Source organism: Podarcis vaucheri, assembly GCF_965113315.1.
Source record: "Podarcis vaucheri genome assembly, chromosome: 5".
Classification (NCBI taxonomy): Eukaryota; Metazoa; Chordata; class Lepidosauria; order Squamata; family Lacertidae; genus Podarcis; species Podarcis vaucheri.
In genome coordinates, this window is record NC_138763.1 from 29,603,220 (window position 1) to 29,620,114 (window position 16,895).

The 16,895-nt window shown below is 38.1% G+C and overlaps 1 protein-coding gene across 1 annotated transcript in view; it reads right to left on the minus strand.

The window, feature by feature from the left end:
* Window positions 1-1,163: 1,163 nt before the first annotated feature.
* Window positions 1,164-16,895, minus strand: part of RASA2 (RAS p21 protein activator 2) — a 49,403-nt gene continuing 33,671 nt past the window's right edge. Inside the window, exons 19-24 of the mRNA XM_082224163.1 lie at window positions 14,178-14,284; window positions 13,570-13,652; window positions 10,880-11,088; window positions 10,375-10,478; window positions 9,900-10,089; window positions 1,164-9,107 (exon numbers count right to left, since the gene is read on the minus strand). Of these exons, the coding sequence (XP_082080289.1) occupies window positions 9,077-9,107; window positions 9,900-10,089; window positions 10,375-10,478; window positions 10,880-11,088; window positions 13,570-13,652; window positions 14,178-14,284 (724 nt within the window). The 3' untranslated portion in view covers window positions 1,164-9,076. The remainder of the gene's footprint in view (window positions 9,108-9,899; window positions 10,090-10,374; window positions 10,479-10,879; window positions 11,089-13,569; window positions 13,653-14,177; window positions 14,285-16,895) is intronic.

The window sequence follows — 16,895 nt, forward strand, 5'->3', positions numbered from 1 at the left end:
ACAGAGAAAGCTTGTTTTATTTAAAGAGCCAGGATTATCCTGCATTTCAGCTCATATAACCCTTATTCTTGTGTTTAATCAGGGATGTCTTAATAACAGAAGAAAGTGAGACGAGATTGAGAGTGTGCAGAGAAAGGAGAGGATTTATAATTTTACATGAATAATTTTTATTATTATTTTGTACCTTTTTTTTACCCTGATCTTGCAGAACACTAAAAAAATACAATTAACTGAAATACCATCAGGTTACATTCACAACCAAATTGTCTCCCTTGTGTTTTAGTTTATGTGCCCTAGCTAAACTATCAAATTATACAGAAGTATGCATTTGAAAGATGTGTGTTAACATTGAACATTGAAGACTACATTTGTAAATCTCAATTTCTTTATTTGTATGTGTAAAAATAAATTTTTACAGGAAAACATTCCTCATAACCAATTATAATAATTAGCATGCAGAAGAATATTAACCTCACTGACAACCCAACATCAGTTACAGCTTGATATTGTATTGATGATTTGTTGTCTGTCTGTTTGAAGTAAACATCACACAGACCCAGTTAGGCCAGTCTGTTGGAGATGAGGAAACCTCATTTTCTGATGTCCAGCCAAACTCAATCTGGCAATTATATGTAATAAGGAAGGATACCTGAATATTTGATAGTGACAGTATTGTCACATCAGAATATAATAAAGCATCAGGTGATATCCAAGCCACAAATATCTAGACTGTTTCCCAAAACTTTTGAATTTACTGCATAATCACAACATAGTGCCTTAATCTCCTAGATAATCTTATGATGTGGTGATTGCATCTCCTTAGACATCTACTGTTATCAGTTGTATATACCATATGCAATTTCCATGATGATACGTGTCATTATATTTCTTAATTCCACCTTCTCATATATGGTAGCCATGTTGGCCCATAATAAATTATTTTATACACCCCCCACCCCCATTAGGGCAGTATATATCCTAGACCAACCAACATCTTACAAAAGAGTGTGCATTATTATTTTTTTTTAGTTCTCCAGTGCTTTCCCCCCTAAGGGTAAGCAAGGGTACACAGTACTGGCACCTTCTCTCCCCCCATGTTAAAAGCGTGGCACTTACTGTAACAACTTCACACTGAATACCAGCACCGGTTTTCCCTTAAAAAAAAAAAAAAAGAGCACTGACCAGAACTCTTCATCAGATGAACTGGCAAAGAAAACAAAGGATGTGGAAGAAAAATGTCTGATGCTTGAGCCAAGGATAGACCTTGCATTTACTGAGTCTTAAGATGCAATGTGGAAGGGGACTGGGCAGGATCCAACATTGGTGGGTAGACTTCACTTTCCTCCCCTCCCCCCGCCTCCCATGTACCACCAAAATCTGCTTCAGAGGATTCCTCAACCCTTTGGAATAGATTTTGAGGACATGCATGAGGGTGGGGGTGAGGAAGGTGAAGTCCAATTGCAAAAGCCAGTACTGCTCATGCATGGGCTGTTGGATGCAACCCATTTCAAAGGGGCCGTTAGGTGAAGTAACTCACTTTGACTCCTACTTTTTAATTTTATTTTTTTAAAAACCTACCTCGCTGCCTGAAATGAACCTTCAGATTTGTTTAAAACCCTGCCTGTATTTCTACCTACTAAGAAACTGATATGTTTTGTCCAAGGACGGAGACCAATCTGGGTAACAGCTAGATTCTATATTTTCTAATATTCTTTTAAACCATTGTATATGCTGCTGCTTCCCAGAAGATACTCACTTGCCAGAGCCTCATTTGAACATCTTCTACCTCACCCCACACTCTACCATCAAATTTGTTCACTCTCTATCTAGACTGACAAAATGTTCTGGAGAACATGAAAATATGCACACGCTTTTGCAATACTTCAGTTTGCCTAGCATGGATACAGAAAAATAAGATACGTTTTATGCTGCAAGTTCAACATTTTGTAGTTTTGAGTACCTTCCCTTATTAAGACAAAGTTCCTCCCTACCCCGAGATCTTGTAGGTGATACAATGACTAAGAAGGAAACTGCCCATTTTTAAAAACAGATCTAACATTCTGTGCTATATCCACATTTAAATTTTTAGAATCTAAACACTCTCAAATGTTCATCTACATTGAAGAATTCATTTATGACTGAAGCGACTGTGTATCAAAGGCTATTTTACACCTGCAGTCCCAAATGTTTATTACATTCACAACGATTTTTAAAAGCTTTGTGTTTTTCTCACCATATCATCATCTTATTAAAGGCTGTGATTCTATATACACTTAACTGAAAGCAAGTTCCATTGAATTCAATGGGTCTTACTTCTGAATAAACTTGTTTAGGATTCTATTTGAAGTGTTTAAATATGCTAAGATACTAGAAGGGCTAACAGCTATATATTATATGCAATACCCGATAGCTCCTTTAATCCAAAGGTATTTTGTGTTTACCACTTAATTTTGTTAAAATTCCATATGAAAGACACATTTTAAAATTCTCATAGCCGTTCTTCTGGCGTACTAACTGGAACATTTAGGAATAAAAAGTTTTGGTATCTATTCTTCCAAGGAAATAAATGTTTCATTTAGGCTATACTAGCACATCTTGCATTTTTATATAAAACCACACAATTATTTTAAAGGGATTCTGTTTATCTTGATTAATATAAATGTCATGATATGGTTGCTTGGTTTATTTGAGTTGACTTCTAAGGTTATCTGTACATGACATGTAATTTGTTTATGTTACAGTCATAGTCATACCCTATTGCATAGGTTTTCTGCAGAAGTTATATTGTATGTTAACCACCAATGTTTCTTTCAGTCAAGGGCTCAATGCATTCACAGATCCTAATATTTCCAGCCTATTTCATAAGATGGAACAATAAGCAATTGATCAATATCTTTTTAGCATCCACTCTTTGAGAAAACCTTTATGTGTGTATTAAGTATTTAAAATGATCAATCAACATATTAAAAGTGGCTGCAACATGCAAGTTTCAAACTTTAATACTTGTGTTAAGAAAATAAACTTTAAATAAAAATACATTCAACATTTCATCTTGACAAATTAAAAATACACTGCAAAATATACATGTCAACCACAGCTAATTAAGCCAGCAGTCTTTTTAAAAAAATCTCTAGGCTAATCCAAACAGAAACCCTTTTCAATATTTACTACATACAAAACTTAATTCTGGGTTATTTACTGTATTTGAAATATAACACTGACAAAAAGAATTGCATGGACAGGGCTAGGAAGATCTTTGGCACTTGGCCACATGCTGAAAACATCGATACTGCTTCATTGGAACATGAAATATTTTTCAGTGCTGCTTTATTATTAACTGCCTTGTACTTTACGCAACGTTGTACCTTAACTTTTGAAAGTGCATTTATTCCCCATAATAGTTTTGAAGAGCTCAGGTTTAATTTGGTATAAATGTAATTTGGAGGATGATGAGTTTTATTTGCTTGAGAGCCCTCTGTCAATCTCCATGTTTTGATGAATACACAGAATGCCAGGCATGACTCACATCATCAGGTCAACGTGTTCCTTCTGCACAGCAATCCAGTATAACTCTAGCAACAGCAACTGAATAGATAAATTACTAATATGGGAGATGTGTACTAGCCATTCTTGGTAAACAGTGGGCGGTTTGCTGCTATCTATGTATAGTAAAAGGTCAATGAGGCAGGGGAATGGAGGCTTTATTAAGCACTATTCTGAACCTCTACATCCACAGAACTATGCTTGCACAAGGATCAGAAATTAATCGTGCTCTTTTAGAATAAGGCAGAAACAAAGTTACTCAAACCTTACTTCGTGAAGATATGGTATACAGACAGAACTGATTAATAGGTGACCCCCGTTTTCTTAATATTAACTATCCCAATTTAAGTTTACATCCTTTCAACAGAACTGTTTGCAGAGTAATGACCCTCAATAATAAATACTATGCATTGACATGGTTCTGGTGCAATCATGGCATACACTTCAAAAAATAAAAAGGAGTGAATTATTTTAGAAATAATGTGAACAGGAACCAAAATGATTAACAGAAGCAATACAAAAAGTTTGAAGGACCTTATAGACCAACACGTTTACCAGGGTAAATGGCTTCATCAAATGCCAAAATAGAATGACACAGTGATGATGCAACAAGTTAACACTGTAATTCAATCATCTTGACTGAGTATCAATATACTGAAAAGCCCCAGATGATTGTTTAAGTCCACCATCCCCTATATTTTCAGATGCTCAGCATAGATGCCACTGCTCATGCAGCCAAAATGGCACCAGCAGAAGAGGGAGGTATCAGTAGATTCATGGGAACTCCGAAGTTTGCAGATTACAAAAAAGTTAGCAAAAGTAATGCACAAGATTCACTGAAACAGTCCAACGAAGACTGAATATGCTTAGTGCCCCCAGGAAGAGGGGGGAGATTTGTGTGAAAGCAAGTACAGAGTAAGAATTAGTAAAAGATGATGGAAGAAGACAGAAATATAAGGTTGAGATTGTCAGGATAAGTAATTTTGAGGTTCACACGGAGAAGCTATGATTAAAATGTCCCAGTGATGAAGTGCGAACTACACATGCATATCAATGGGAAAATCCAAGATTGTAAGGTAGCTGGAGTTGGGCACCAGTGTAGCCACCTCACCCCCCTAAGAAGAGGGAAAACATCAAAACGGAAAACCCACCCCCCATCAAATAGCCCAATATGCTATGTGAGCAGGAAATGTTGGCTATCTAACCAAGTGGGAAATGAAAAACCAGGAAGAGGAAATGGAATGCAGTGGCTGGAAAGATGAATTGAAGCACTTCACCCTGCAACATTTTGTTGTAGGTCACATTTGTGTGATATGTAAAGGGATCCAAAAGTGATGCATGAAACCAATGTCAAATATCAGCAAGATTCTTGAATACTAAGAATGTAGCTTAGGAACACGAAACAGCAAAATCACTTAACAGTAGGTCAGGAACACTGGTCTTTTAAGGTGGTTTATTACTTTGCCTGTTTTAAGAGACCTTACTCATATATTTTTTTTTTTAATGAATCAAATAATCATCTTGCAATCTCCTAACCAAGTAAAGCATCTTGACTCCATGAAAAGTTACAGACAGTATCACTATTTGTAATGAATACAAGTGCATAATACATTTTAAAGTTACTTTGCCTATCAACAAAAATTGAAGGCACAATACCTTTAAGTTAACATTTTTAACACTCAAACCTCAAAAAGAACACCATGCCAATTTGCTTATGTTCTAGGGATGGCCACTGCGGGTTACTTCAAATCATCATTCAGGTGTACTCCAGCTCCAGGGATGGAGAACTCCCTGCTTGTGAGCATAATTAGGCCTGCAAGGCAGTTCCCCACAAATCATGCCCACTTGTCCCACAGCTGACATATGTGACAACAGGAGTGGGGAAGGTATGGATGAAACTACTTAAAGTGAGCTCCCAATTGTTGTTTTGCAAGTGGGGCTCCCCATCAGTGCCACTCAGCTGATTGATTCTGACAGGGAGCATCTGGCTACACTATTGGGAACTCCCTAGTGCAGCTAAAGGAACTGGGTTTCTCCAAACAGAGCATTTCCCCCTCTACAAAAGAAAAAAATACCAGTTTAAATTATCACATACAAACTGCTAATGTGGGTTGAATATTTAACACGATTTTGATTTATATATCTACTTTTAAAATTAAAATGTAACTTTTCCTATAACACATCTTTTTTGGATGTGAACTGAGGTATACCATATTCTGTTGTAAACAGAGTGGGGTGAGGGAAACTGTTAAAAATAAGGCAATATAAGAATAGAGTCGGGTACTAGTCTTAAGACTGTATTTCAGAATATAATATAGATCAGCAGGTCCATGGTTTTGGGTTGTACGGGCATATTTACCAACCTCATGATTTGTAAGATAACCCTGTGGCTGAGCTGAATTATTTCAAAAATAAAGTAATATTTTGCACTATTCCAGTAATACATTAGACTGTATTAATGAAAAGGCAAACTTAACTGTGCATGGTATTTACAAGTATGAATATTAAAATTGTTGGTTGCACATCCTTCCCATATTGTCTATTACTTCTTTGGTACGGGTTCTCATGGTCATATTCAGATATCACAACATGATTTTATATAATGTATATATCATATCTAAAAGCACGTATGTAAAACAGGGAGTGTTATCGTTAAGTAAAAGCTGTTGGCTGTACTGCACTGCCAATGCTATTCAACTACTTGTGAATAACTTTATTAATTCATTATTGAGATGAAAGATTGTCTCAGAACACCTTAAGTGCTCAGATTACAAGGGAAAGCATAGTCAATGGCTCACCATGAAAATGCAGAACACCCCCACTTCAGTCCTTCCCTTGGAGGAACAAACCATAATCCCCAATTTAGTGTTACATCCAAACCAGAAATTGTGGCTTATTTTGCTTCAAGCAAACAATGATGTAAACTTAAAGTTCTTGGCTTATCAACTGCAGTTTGTTTCAGCACAACAAACGGCAATTTTGATTTGGATATACTTTTAAATCAGATCAGGGATTGTGGCTCGTTTTCCCTCATGCTACAGGAGTGGTAAAGTTGGAATGATAAGCAATGACTTACCTTGATGAGCAAATTAGGCCACTGTTTAAAACTATGTACATGATTAAGAACTAATATAAATATAACTATTATTTTGTATTGATTGTACTATTTGCATTTATTTGCATCTTTATTTTTCACCAATTGAATTAAATAAAGATTAAAAGAGTGACATATGACATGATCCCACTACTACAACTGATATAGTATGTAGCTTTCACCCAGGTGATGAAACAATGATTGAATTAATAGCATTTGCATATTTCCCTATAAAAAACAGTAAAACCCACTGAAACAAGTCCCCGGACAAACAAATTGCAATGCACAATCACATCTCCAATATTTTAGTTCAATATTTTTGTTTAAACCTAGGGTGGACAAATGTGCCTTGTACAATTTTTAAAAAATGTTATCAGACAATAGTAGATTGTAGAATACGCAGGCCTGAACAGGGTATTCTGATGGAGAGCCTTATCTAGGGGAAATAATTTCCATCAGTACTTCTGGCTTTGTCCATTGCTGAATACAGAACATAGAAAGGAGAACACCTCTGATTCAGGAGTCACTGCACTTGAAATACATATATAAATTAGCTTTATACCTCCCAATTGTTGATTCAGTTGTAATTTTCTTAGATCTGTTTGTACCTCTAGTGTTCTTCTTACATAACTTCTGTGCCATTCATTCTGCTAATCCACTAAGATCCATGATCCAAAGTACTACACAGCTAAGCCCATGGGCCCAGAAGACTTCAACAATAGCCCCTATGTTTATGGCAAACTATTTCTGAAACTCAAAAGACCTATCCAAAGCAGTTAGTGATAAGGCATGGGTATCGGCTGTTCCAAAATGACTCCCACTGGCTGCATGCAACCCTTTTGAGCATGCCTAAAGTAGCTGAGTAGATTATAAGCATTTATTTGCTGGTGCAGAAAGCCTTGTAATCTGGCTGTTGAATCCTACAGCAAGATCTTTGAATTTTTTCTTAGGCAATGCCATACTGTAAGTAATTCATGTAGTATTTTAAGCAGCTTGTATCCATTCTTCCCAATTTCTATCAATTAAAACAAATATTAACCACAACAGTGGCAAATAGCAGCCAAAAAGAAGAAAAACAAGTGTAGAAAAGTAAACTAGAACAACAATATACAAATATGTGGCAATATATCAATTTTTACAGTGCTCAGAAATTTACTCCCAATATGAGGTTTCCTAGTACCACATTCAATAATACTGATTAAAGGAAGCCTGGGGTGATATCAAGCATTAGTCATACTTAGAGCAGACCCACTGAAATCAATGGAGTTAAGTGTATTGATGTCAATGGGTCCAGCCTATGTCTTAGTTGGATACCATGTTTCTGTTCATTACATACATTTTTATCAGCCTATGATTAAAAATATATCAAGAAGGCAAGATTAAGAGTTTCTAAATGCAAATCTGAGTCCAAAACTTCACCTGGCAAGTAAAAAACTAGATATAAAAATGTTCACAAAAGCATTGTTTTAAGCCACAATAGTGATCATTCAACTGATCATAATGATTAGATACTAAAAAGTATCTTTAAATATAATCTGGGGGCAATCCAGATATTTAAAGTGCTTGGAGTGGTTTTCGAAATCAACTAGTCGCAATTGGATGTGACATATTTCCAATGTGTAATACCTATCTTTAGGGTGATTGTTTTGATTGGCAGGTCGATGTTGCTTGGTATGCACCCATAATAGTTTCCCAACAGCACAAAGTTCTTACACAGTACTTCCAAAAAAGCCCTGATTGCTAAATAAAGTACTAGTAATTGGCTATTTAAAAAAAAAAAAAATTCAGACAGTGGTCCCATGTCACTCCATTCACTGCTCACTCCAATTGTAAACAAGATGCATAGACTCCCTGACTTGTCCTGCTTCAGTAATATCACTTAAATAACATAACATTGCTAATTATGAATGCACATTTAAAAAGTACCACTTTGTTTCTTACAAATGTCTATTGTGGATTAAGAAAGGACCATTTTAAAAGTGGCCGTGCGCTGTATATAAACTTCAATTCCTTTTGTTACCTGTTGGGATTTCATTGGCCAAGACTCATTGTCCACAGAATAGGTACCGATGGTTCATAAATGAAATTGATTATTATCTTGGCACACCCAAAGTCCCTTCTGCAGTGGTAGTTAATTTCCTCCCTTAGAAAGCTTATTCCTTTAGTAGTTCCTTCCAGCGCTAGAAAATTTGTTTACTTTCATCTTCTGGCACTTTTAGTTCTTTAAGCGAAATGGAACTGATGTTCCTCACCCTGCAAAACAATCAGATTCCCAAGCAAGTCTTTCCCCTATTAAATAATAAATATATTGTATGTACACGGCTAATATCCAGGCAATGTACATTCTTAAATACTCTGAATCAGCACACAATCAGGATTTTTAAAAAGTGAAAACTACTCCAGTTTCTTCGAAATCCATTTGTTGCAGTGTGTCTTTGGTTAAGAAATTTTCCCAACAATTGGATTTTCTCTGGAAAAAAAGAGGAAAAAGAAACCATTTCTATTAGGTGATAAAAGCAGCTTAAAAATATGAAAGCATGCTAGCTCAACCCTTCTCTTTGCTGTGGTCCATTTAGGATAACACACTAGCGGGAAATACCTATTTAATGCATATAAAATGGACCACTGAAGATGGAAATATTGAATGGTGCAATAGGATGTGTATTACTGATTAAATGTGCTTGAAGAGTGCCGTATCTTATATTTGTGCAGCTGGTTCTTGCTGCCTAAGATTAGAATCTTACATTTGTTCCTATTTATATTTTGTTAGTTTTGGCTCAGTTCTCCAATCTGTTAAGGTCATATTGAATCCTGGGTTTGTCTTCTGTGGCATTAGTGTCTGTGGCATTCCAGCTTAGTGTCTTCAGCAAATCTGATGAGCATCCCATCAATTCCTTTATCCAAGTCATATATAAAGACGTTGATCAACAAAAGGCACCCTTCCATTTGTCACTTTTTTCCAGGATGAGGAACCGTTAGTGAGCACTCCTGGTTTGGTCAGCGAGCCAGCCACAAATCCACCTAACAATTACCTTGGCCAGTTTCTACAGTAACCAAGAATAGCATAATTGATACAGCTTATTTATGCTAAATATGGAGATGTGTAATAGTAATGTGTCTGGGTTTGAGTCAACTATTTCGCAGAAGCAGAGCTAATTTGCATGGTTTACCTTGAGAAAAAAAGTTGGATGATATTTCAGAGTACATCTGGTTTGTCAGGAGACAGATCAACCCTAAAGGTAGAAGTACCTACAATACTTACTCACTGCCATATTTAGCACTCGATGATCTTTTCTTTCCATATCTGTCATGATGCTCATCCAACTTTTCTACAACAGATATTATTTGCTTAAGTGTTTGAAAAGTTGCTACTGAGTCCTCAATTTTGAAATTAGAATAGTCATCCGGTTCCTTCCGCGGACCTTGATAGACTGCTATACTTTCACAAGCCTCTAAAAATAAGTACGTACAAGCAACAGTATTAGGAAGGCCTTAGTTTTTATTAAACAAAATCTGTATTCTTCTACGTGTTCAGAAACACAAGTATATGTAACAGAAAATGGTTTTTTAAAAAAATAATTAAGAAAGAAAACCACTTTACTGGACACAAAAGAAATCTATTTGCCACTTGTTCTATAACCAATTCTCATAAACTTAACAATTTACTAAGTAATGTTTTTTCCTCCAACAGTACTATTTCTAAGAAATCAGCACTACTTGAATTAGTATATCTGTACCTTCCATCTTCTGCAACTTTGGCATGTTGATAGCAAAAAGGGAGTAGATTCTCTCCGCTTCTCGATCCCCATCAATCTCTATTTGGATGTCATTAGGCACACCCCTGCAATTAAAAGTTTATAAACTATATACATATACATACATCTCCATCCTTCACTGTATGTTACAAACCATTCTCTAAAGCAGTTTAACACATGCAACTGGCTCCCGCCATCAATGGTATCTATTTTCCCTGATTACAATGTTGCCTGTTCCTTCCACCTGCTATCTGTGAACTAAAGGACTGGAATATATCATATAGGAAGCACACATCTCTCTAGCTACAAATCCTAGGTTAACTATTATGACAAGCGGCCTTAAACATACACACACTATTCTGCTAAGAGGCCCCTTTAGGCAACAAACATGCCAGGGACTGACTGAAATCCCAGCAAAAATAGGCAGAGACCCATCTTATTTCTATTTCCAAACAAGTATACATCTTTCTTTGCAGATGTTACTTACACAGTGCATGGTGTGCAACCTTCTGAGTTCTCTGATGTAGCCTTACAGCAAAGCCAGTTTCCATTCAAAAAAGCAGACGGATGATAAACACTCAATCTGCTTTCGTTGTATCTGCTCTTCCTACAGAGAGCTTCTATCCACTCACTAGCCTCCACACAATTATTTGCTTGCACGTAGAGTGGCTTTTCAGCATGTATCACTTGAAACATCTGCGAAAGAAAATATCCTTTTTATTCAGAAACCCACAGTTTATTCACAGGACTCCAAATAACAAGCAGCACAAAATTCTCTTCATTTGCTGTTTTATTTAGCAATTTTGTGAAATTTCTGTTCTACTGCTTAGTAGCAGGACTGCAATGCTACACCCTTCACCAGCTTAGTTCTCTCGGCAGCCACATTGTTACTTATCATGACATCCTTCCCCTTGTCCATCCCATCTTGCATCATAAACCAAGAAACAGACTCAACTGTGGCAGCTACTAGTACAACAGTCATGTGACTAGCAGAAGCCCCGTTCCTCATGTACTGCAACAACTGGATCTAACAGGCGCCTTGGGTGGGCAGAAGAGCTTGAACAGTGTTAACATATCATATACCCTGCTTTCACAATAAAATGGCTTGCACAACAGCAACTCTCCTGCTTCTTGCGCTAACATTATGTGGGATACTGCCCCTTACCGTATTTTTCGCCCTGTAGGACGCACTTTTCCCCCTCCAAAAATGAAGGGGAAATCTGTGTGCGTCCTATGGGGCGAATGCAGGCTTTCGCTGAAGCTTGGAGAGTGAGAGGGGTCGGAGCGCACCGACCCCTCCCACTCTCCAGGCTTCAGGAAGCTATCAGCAAGCCTGGGGAGCCTGCCGGAGTTCCCGCAGGGCTCCCTAGGCCTGCTGCCCGGAGCACGGGGCGCGCTGAAGCAGAGCGCCCCGCGCTTTGGGTAGATACCCGCAGCCTAGGGAGCCCTGTGGGAGTTCCCGCAGGGCTCCCTGGGCTGCGGATAGCAGCCTGCTTCGAGCAGATATCCGCAAGCCCCCCCAAAACACTAGGTGCATCCTATGGGCCGGTGCGTCCTATAGGGCGAAAAATACGGTATATTTCAAGCAGCAGCTCCTTCTGGAAAATAATCATTAATAGGAAGAATCAAAACAGTATTCTCAACCAAAAACCTTAACATGAAAGAAAGTGCACCCCAAATTGAACCTGCCTTGTGTTTATTAATGCCCTGTGGGCTTAAGGATGACATTGGTTGGATGGCAGCTATAAAACTAGTACAGGACTCCAAAAATGTCACTTTTTGCTATACAGACAAAAACCATTTTGGGTGGGGGTTACATTCCTGACCCCCACTCACTTTTCCGACCTCTTCTGGGTTGTGGATATGTTTGTGTGGTTGTGCACATACTGGACAAGAGTAAAATGGTCATTGCCTGTATTAATTTCCTTGCCATTGTTGTATATTTGCATATACATTTTATTGACACAGTTATCAAGTTATCAGCAGATAAGGTAATTCTTTTGCTATACAAGGACATTGTTAAGTTGTAATGTATTGACTGCATATATGAACGAAGTATTTGTGGGTACTGTTTTTCAACTATTTTGCAATTAAGCATTTGCCTTTAAGGGACCTTTGCCCTCCAAATTAGAAGTCTATTTTTAATTGATAATAGATAATTTAATAGATAATTATTTCACATAAGCCAGTTCTTTAGTTTATTTACAAGCTTGATGTTGTCCAGTATGGATCCAGGACAACTGGCTAGGCAGTGATATGGGTATATGTATCCATCCCAACGTGTATGTGTGTGTATAGTTGTTGGATAGGTATTTGAGCAGAAATTTTGTTATCTGTAGGATAACAAATGTTATAGAGTTTCATGAGTTTCAATTCATAGTTTAGTAGATGCACATTTCCTGCTTAGACATCTTAACCAGTGTTTCTTATTTAGACTTCCTAAATGAGGCTTCCTCAACCTTGGCCCTCCAGATGTTTTGGGACTACAATTCCCATCATCCCTGACCACTGGTCCTGCTAGCTAGGGATCATGGGAGTTGTAGGCCAAAAACATCTGGAGGGCCGAGGTTGAGGAAGTCTGTCCTAAATCTATTAACTCAGGATACTTTTCAAGGTATTTCCCTCAATTTATATGTTAAGTTCCATCTACAAGAGTGGAGAATCTCTGGCCTGGCCAGGCTAAATTTGACCTGGTATGGGTCCCAATTTGGCCACTTTCCTCAAACCATGTTCAGCTGCCCCACAACTGGATTCTTGTGTGGAAAGTTGATCATGCAGCTGATCCCTGCAGAAAGCAGGCCAGATATTATGCCCCCCCCAACATCAGTAGAAAGATGATAATTTTGAGTCTGTTCATCAGTAGGGTGTCAAAGCATTGCACAATCATTCATCTGATGTCATTGTTATTTCATTTAATTGACAGGATGGCAGCACTGTGGAGCTCTCAAATTTGGCCAATGAGAGATAGGGGAGATAAGAATTTGGCCTGCCAGCCAGTTTAGGTTGCTCAGTTCTGATCTACAATATGGTTGATAAATGTTTCAAAAAGATGGGGGCACTGCAAGTAAATATGATAATTATATAATGTTATTTTCCAAGAACAAATGCCCTGTGGAGCAGTTAGCTTAAAAACTAAGTGTATTCTTAACTAATATTTCAAAACTAAATCCAGCTTACGTTTTTCCTGTTAAAGGCATTCTCATCAAGCTTTTCCACTGCAAGGATGTTTTTGATTGGAATGGTGTAAATAGGATCTTTATCTGTGTAAATAAGAATGAGTAAATTGGTACAAACTATAGAAAAGAAAGCTATTGATTAGGATAATGCTGGAGACAAAATCTTAGTAGAATTTGGAACTGAACTCTGGCATTCCATTTTTCATTTCCTATGGAGCAAGTGCAGTAGAAAAAGCATATGCCTGCCAACTCTATTATGGTTAACACATATATGCAAGTGCCTCTTTTAGGTAAGAAAGTAAGCAGGCTTGGATAGGACTTCTTTTCAGCCAGAACTCACAAGGACACAGTTCTGGCACCTCTCAGGAGGGCACCATTGCCATCGTAAGAGAACGAGGGAGGCGTTCATGGTGAGTTCTGGCACCTCTTTTTCTAGACTACTTTTTCTAGACTATTTTTACTACTTTATACCACTTTGAACAAAAAAAGGATTCTGTTTTAACGAATTCATTTAATTATCATAACGAAAGTACAAAGTCCGCACTATAGATAAATAGACCACATCCTGTAACTTAAAATGCTGAAGTTGCAAATAAGCAGCACTAATACCTTGTTGCTTATGATAAGTGAGCTCTCTATCTGTCAAACAGAACCAACGCTTTTTGAAATTCTTTTTCCCAATACGTGTTCTTCCTTGTGCTCTTTTATACATTTCCCTGTGAATAGAATACAAAGGATTATTAAGCAGAAACCTTCAAAATGCTTCCCATAGAGTTCCCAGTTGCACTTACACATAGGTCCTTCAATCTGCCTACTCATTATGCAAAAAAATACTTATCCAATTATGCTCAAACCACTCCACAGATTCAGATATCCAAACATCCAGAGTTTGCCAACTTCCTTACTTTGTGCTTTGGTGGCCAGCAGTAGCCATTTGGGAGCAGAAACCATGCAGGAAGCAAGCTCAGACAAATCAGGGAGCAGGAGAGACTGAACTAATCAGTTTTTCCTTTGTCTGCCTTTTACTGGTAGGCTGCAGCAATTTCAGGAAGAAACCATGAAGAGAGTTGGGACAAATCCTCCAATTAGAAATGTTCCCATAGGAATCAATGGAAATTGTGGACTCCTTAAACAAACGCTCACCTAACAAACAATTTCCAGGGAATGCATTGTGTTTGGTAAGGGGACCTGCGTGTCCTTACAAGCAATATAATCATCATCATCATCATCATCATCATTTTGTTATTTATACCACACCCAACTGCCTGGTCTCACCAGCCTCTCAGGGTGGCTTACAGCATATATCAAAACGTAATAAAACATCAGACAGTAAAACTTCCGGATTCAGGGCAGCCTTCAGATGTCTTCTAAAAGTTATGTAGTTCTTTTATCTCCTTGACAGGGAGGGTGTTCCACAGGGAGGGCGCCACTACCAAGAAGGCCCTCTGCCTAGTTCCCTGTAACTTCACTTCTTGCAGTGAGGGAACCAGCAGAAGACCTTCAGAGGAGGACCTCAGTGCCTGGGCTGAACAATGGGGGTGGAGACGCTCCTTCAGGTATACTGGGCCAAGGCCGTTTAGGGCTTTAAAGGTCAGCAGAAACACTTTGAATTGTGTTCAGAAACACACCGGGAGCCAATGAAGATCCTTTAGGACCAGTGTTATATGGTCCCTGCGGCCATTCCCAGTCAGTCACCAGTCTAGCTGGCGCATTCTGGATTAGTTGTACAGTGGTGCCTCGCAAGACGGAATTAATCCGTTCCGCGAGTCTCTTCGTCTTGCGGTTTTTTCGTCTTGCGAAGCACGGCTATTAACGGCTTAGCAGCTTTAAGAAAAAGGAAACAAACTCGCAAGAACTCGCAAGACGTTTCGTCTTGCGAAGCAAGCCCATAGGGAAATTCGTCTTGCGGAACGACTCAAAAAACAGAAAACTTTCGTCTTTCTTGCGAGGCATTCGTCTTGCGAGGTACCACTGTAGTTTCTGAGTCACCTTCAAAGGTAGCCCCACATAGAGCGCACTGCAGTAGTCCAAGCAGGAGATAACCAGAGCATGCATCACTCTGGCAAGACAGTCTGCAGGCAGGCATGGTATCAGCCAGTGTACCAGGTGGAGCTGGTAGACAGCTGCCCTGGACACAGACTTGACCTGCACCTCCAGGGACAGCTGTGAGTCCAAAATGACTCCCAGGTGCGCACCATTCAGGACCAGGGAGTCCCACACACCTGCCCGTCCCCTGTCCCCCCAAAACAGTACTTCTGTCTGTCAGGATTCAACCTCAGTCTGTTATATAGTTATAACACTAAGTGGACCACCATTTCTTTGTCAGAAATTGAACAATTTATAGTTGAATATGAGACTTTAGTAGGACACAAAGTTGAATAAAAAACCCCAGAACTATTAGGAATAAATATGATTTAGAATCCAGAAAGACAATTTTTAAGTCTATAAAAAGAAAAAAGATCCTGTTTTTTCTTATTTATTTAATGATTGGTGTAAAAAGAACATACCTAATTTATTTGGTTATACTGACAGCATCAAGAATAATATACAGAAATAAACTGAGACTACATGTGATACCAACTGTAAGTGAGTGAACTGACAAAATGTGGGGATTTGCACTAATGGAAAAATTGGTATATTATATAAGGAAGGGAGAGAACAGCAGAATATTTTATAATAAAAACTGAAGTCCTTGACTGATAGTATAAAGAAGTCTTTCAATATCCAATAATAAAGGGTGTTTTATGTTACACTGAATTATAAACATTTAACCTTTGTATAATGCAAGGATATCTTAAGACACTGGATTTTGAGTTTAAGGGTAGGATTCATCTAATGAAACCTGTCAGCGGAACCACTGTGTTTCCCCTGCACCTCTCCCCACATCTCCCATAATTATTTATTGGGGTCAAGAGAACCCCAGAACAACATGCAGAGGGAGGAGAGATTGTTCTGTCTAGCAAGCTAAAATCGTTGTGCAGACAAAATGTTCATCATAGCACAACACTGAATTCTACCCAATGAGACTGAATTATAGTAGGCATATATATTAAAAATATGGAAATATTTATAATGGTATAAAGGGCACGTTTATGTATAGTTGTTATAGTAATATTTTTAAAATAATTTTCACTTATGCTCAAAGTTCACGATGTAAGATGAAGAAAACATTTTTATTATTTCTCTTTCCCAGACTTGCTCACATCATTCCACTTTAAAAAGTAAATGCAAGGTGGTTGTTGCAGCTCTGCAAGTTCTTCCCAACCATCAATTTAAGGTTAAGTATGCTACAGGGTGATTAGCTACAATAACTATCCTCTCCTTGCA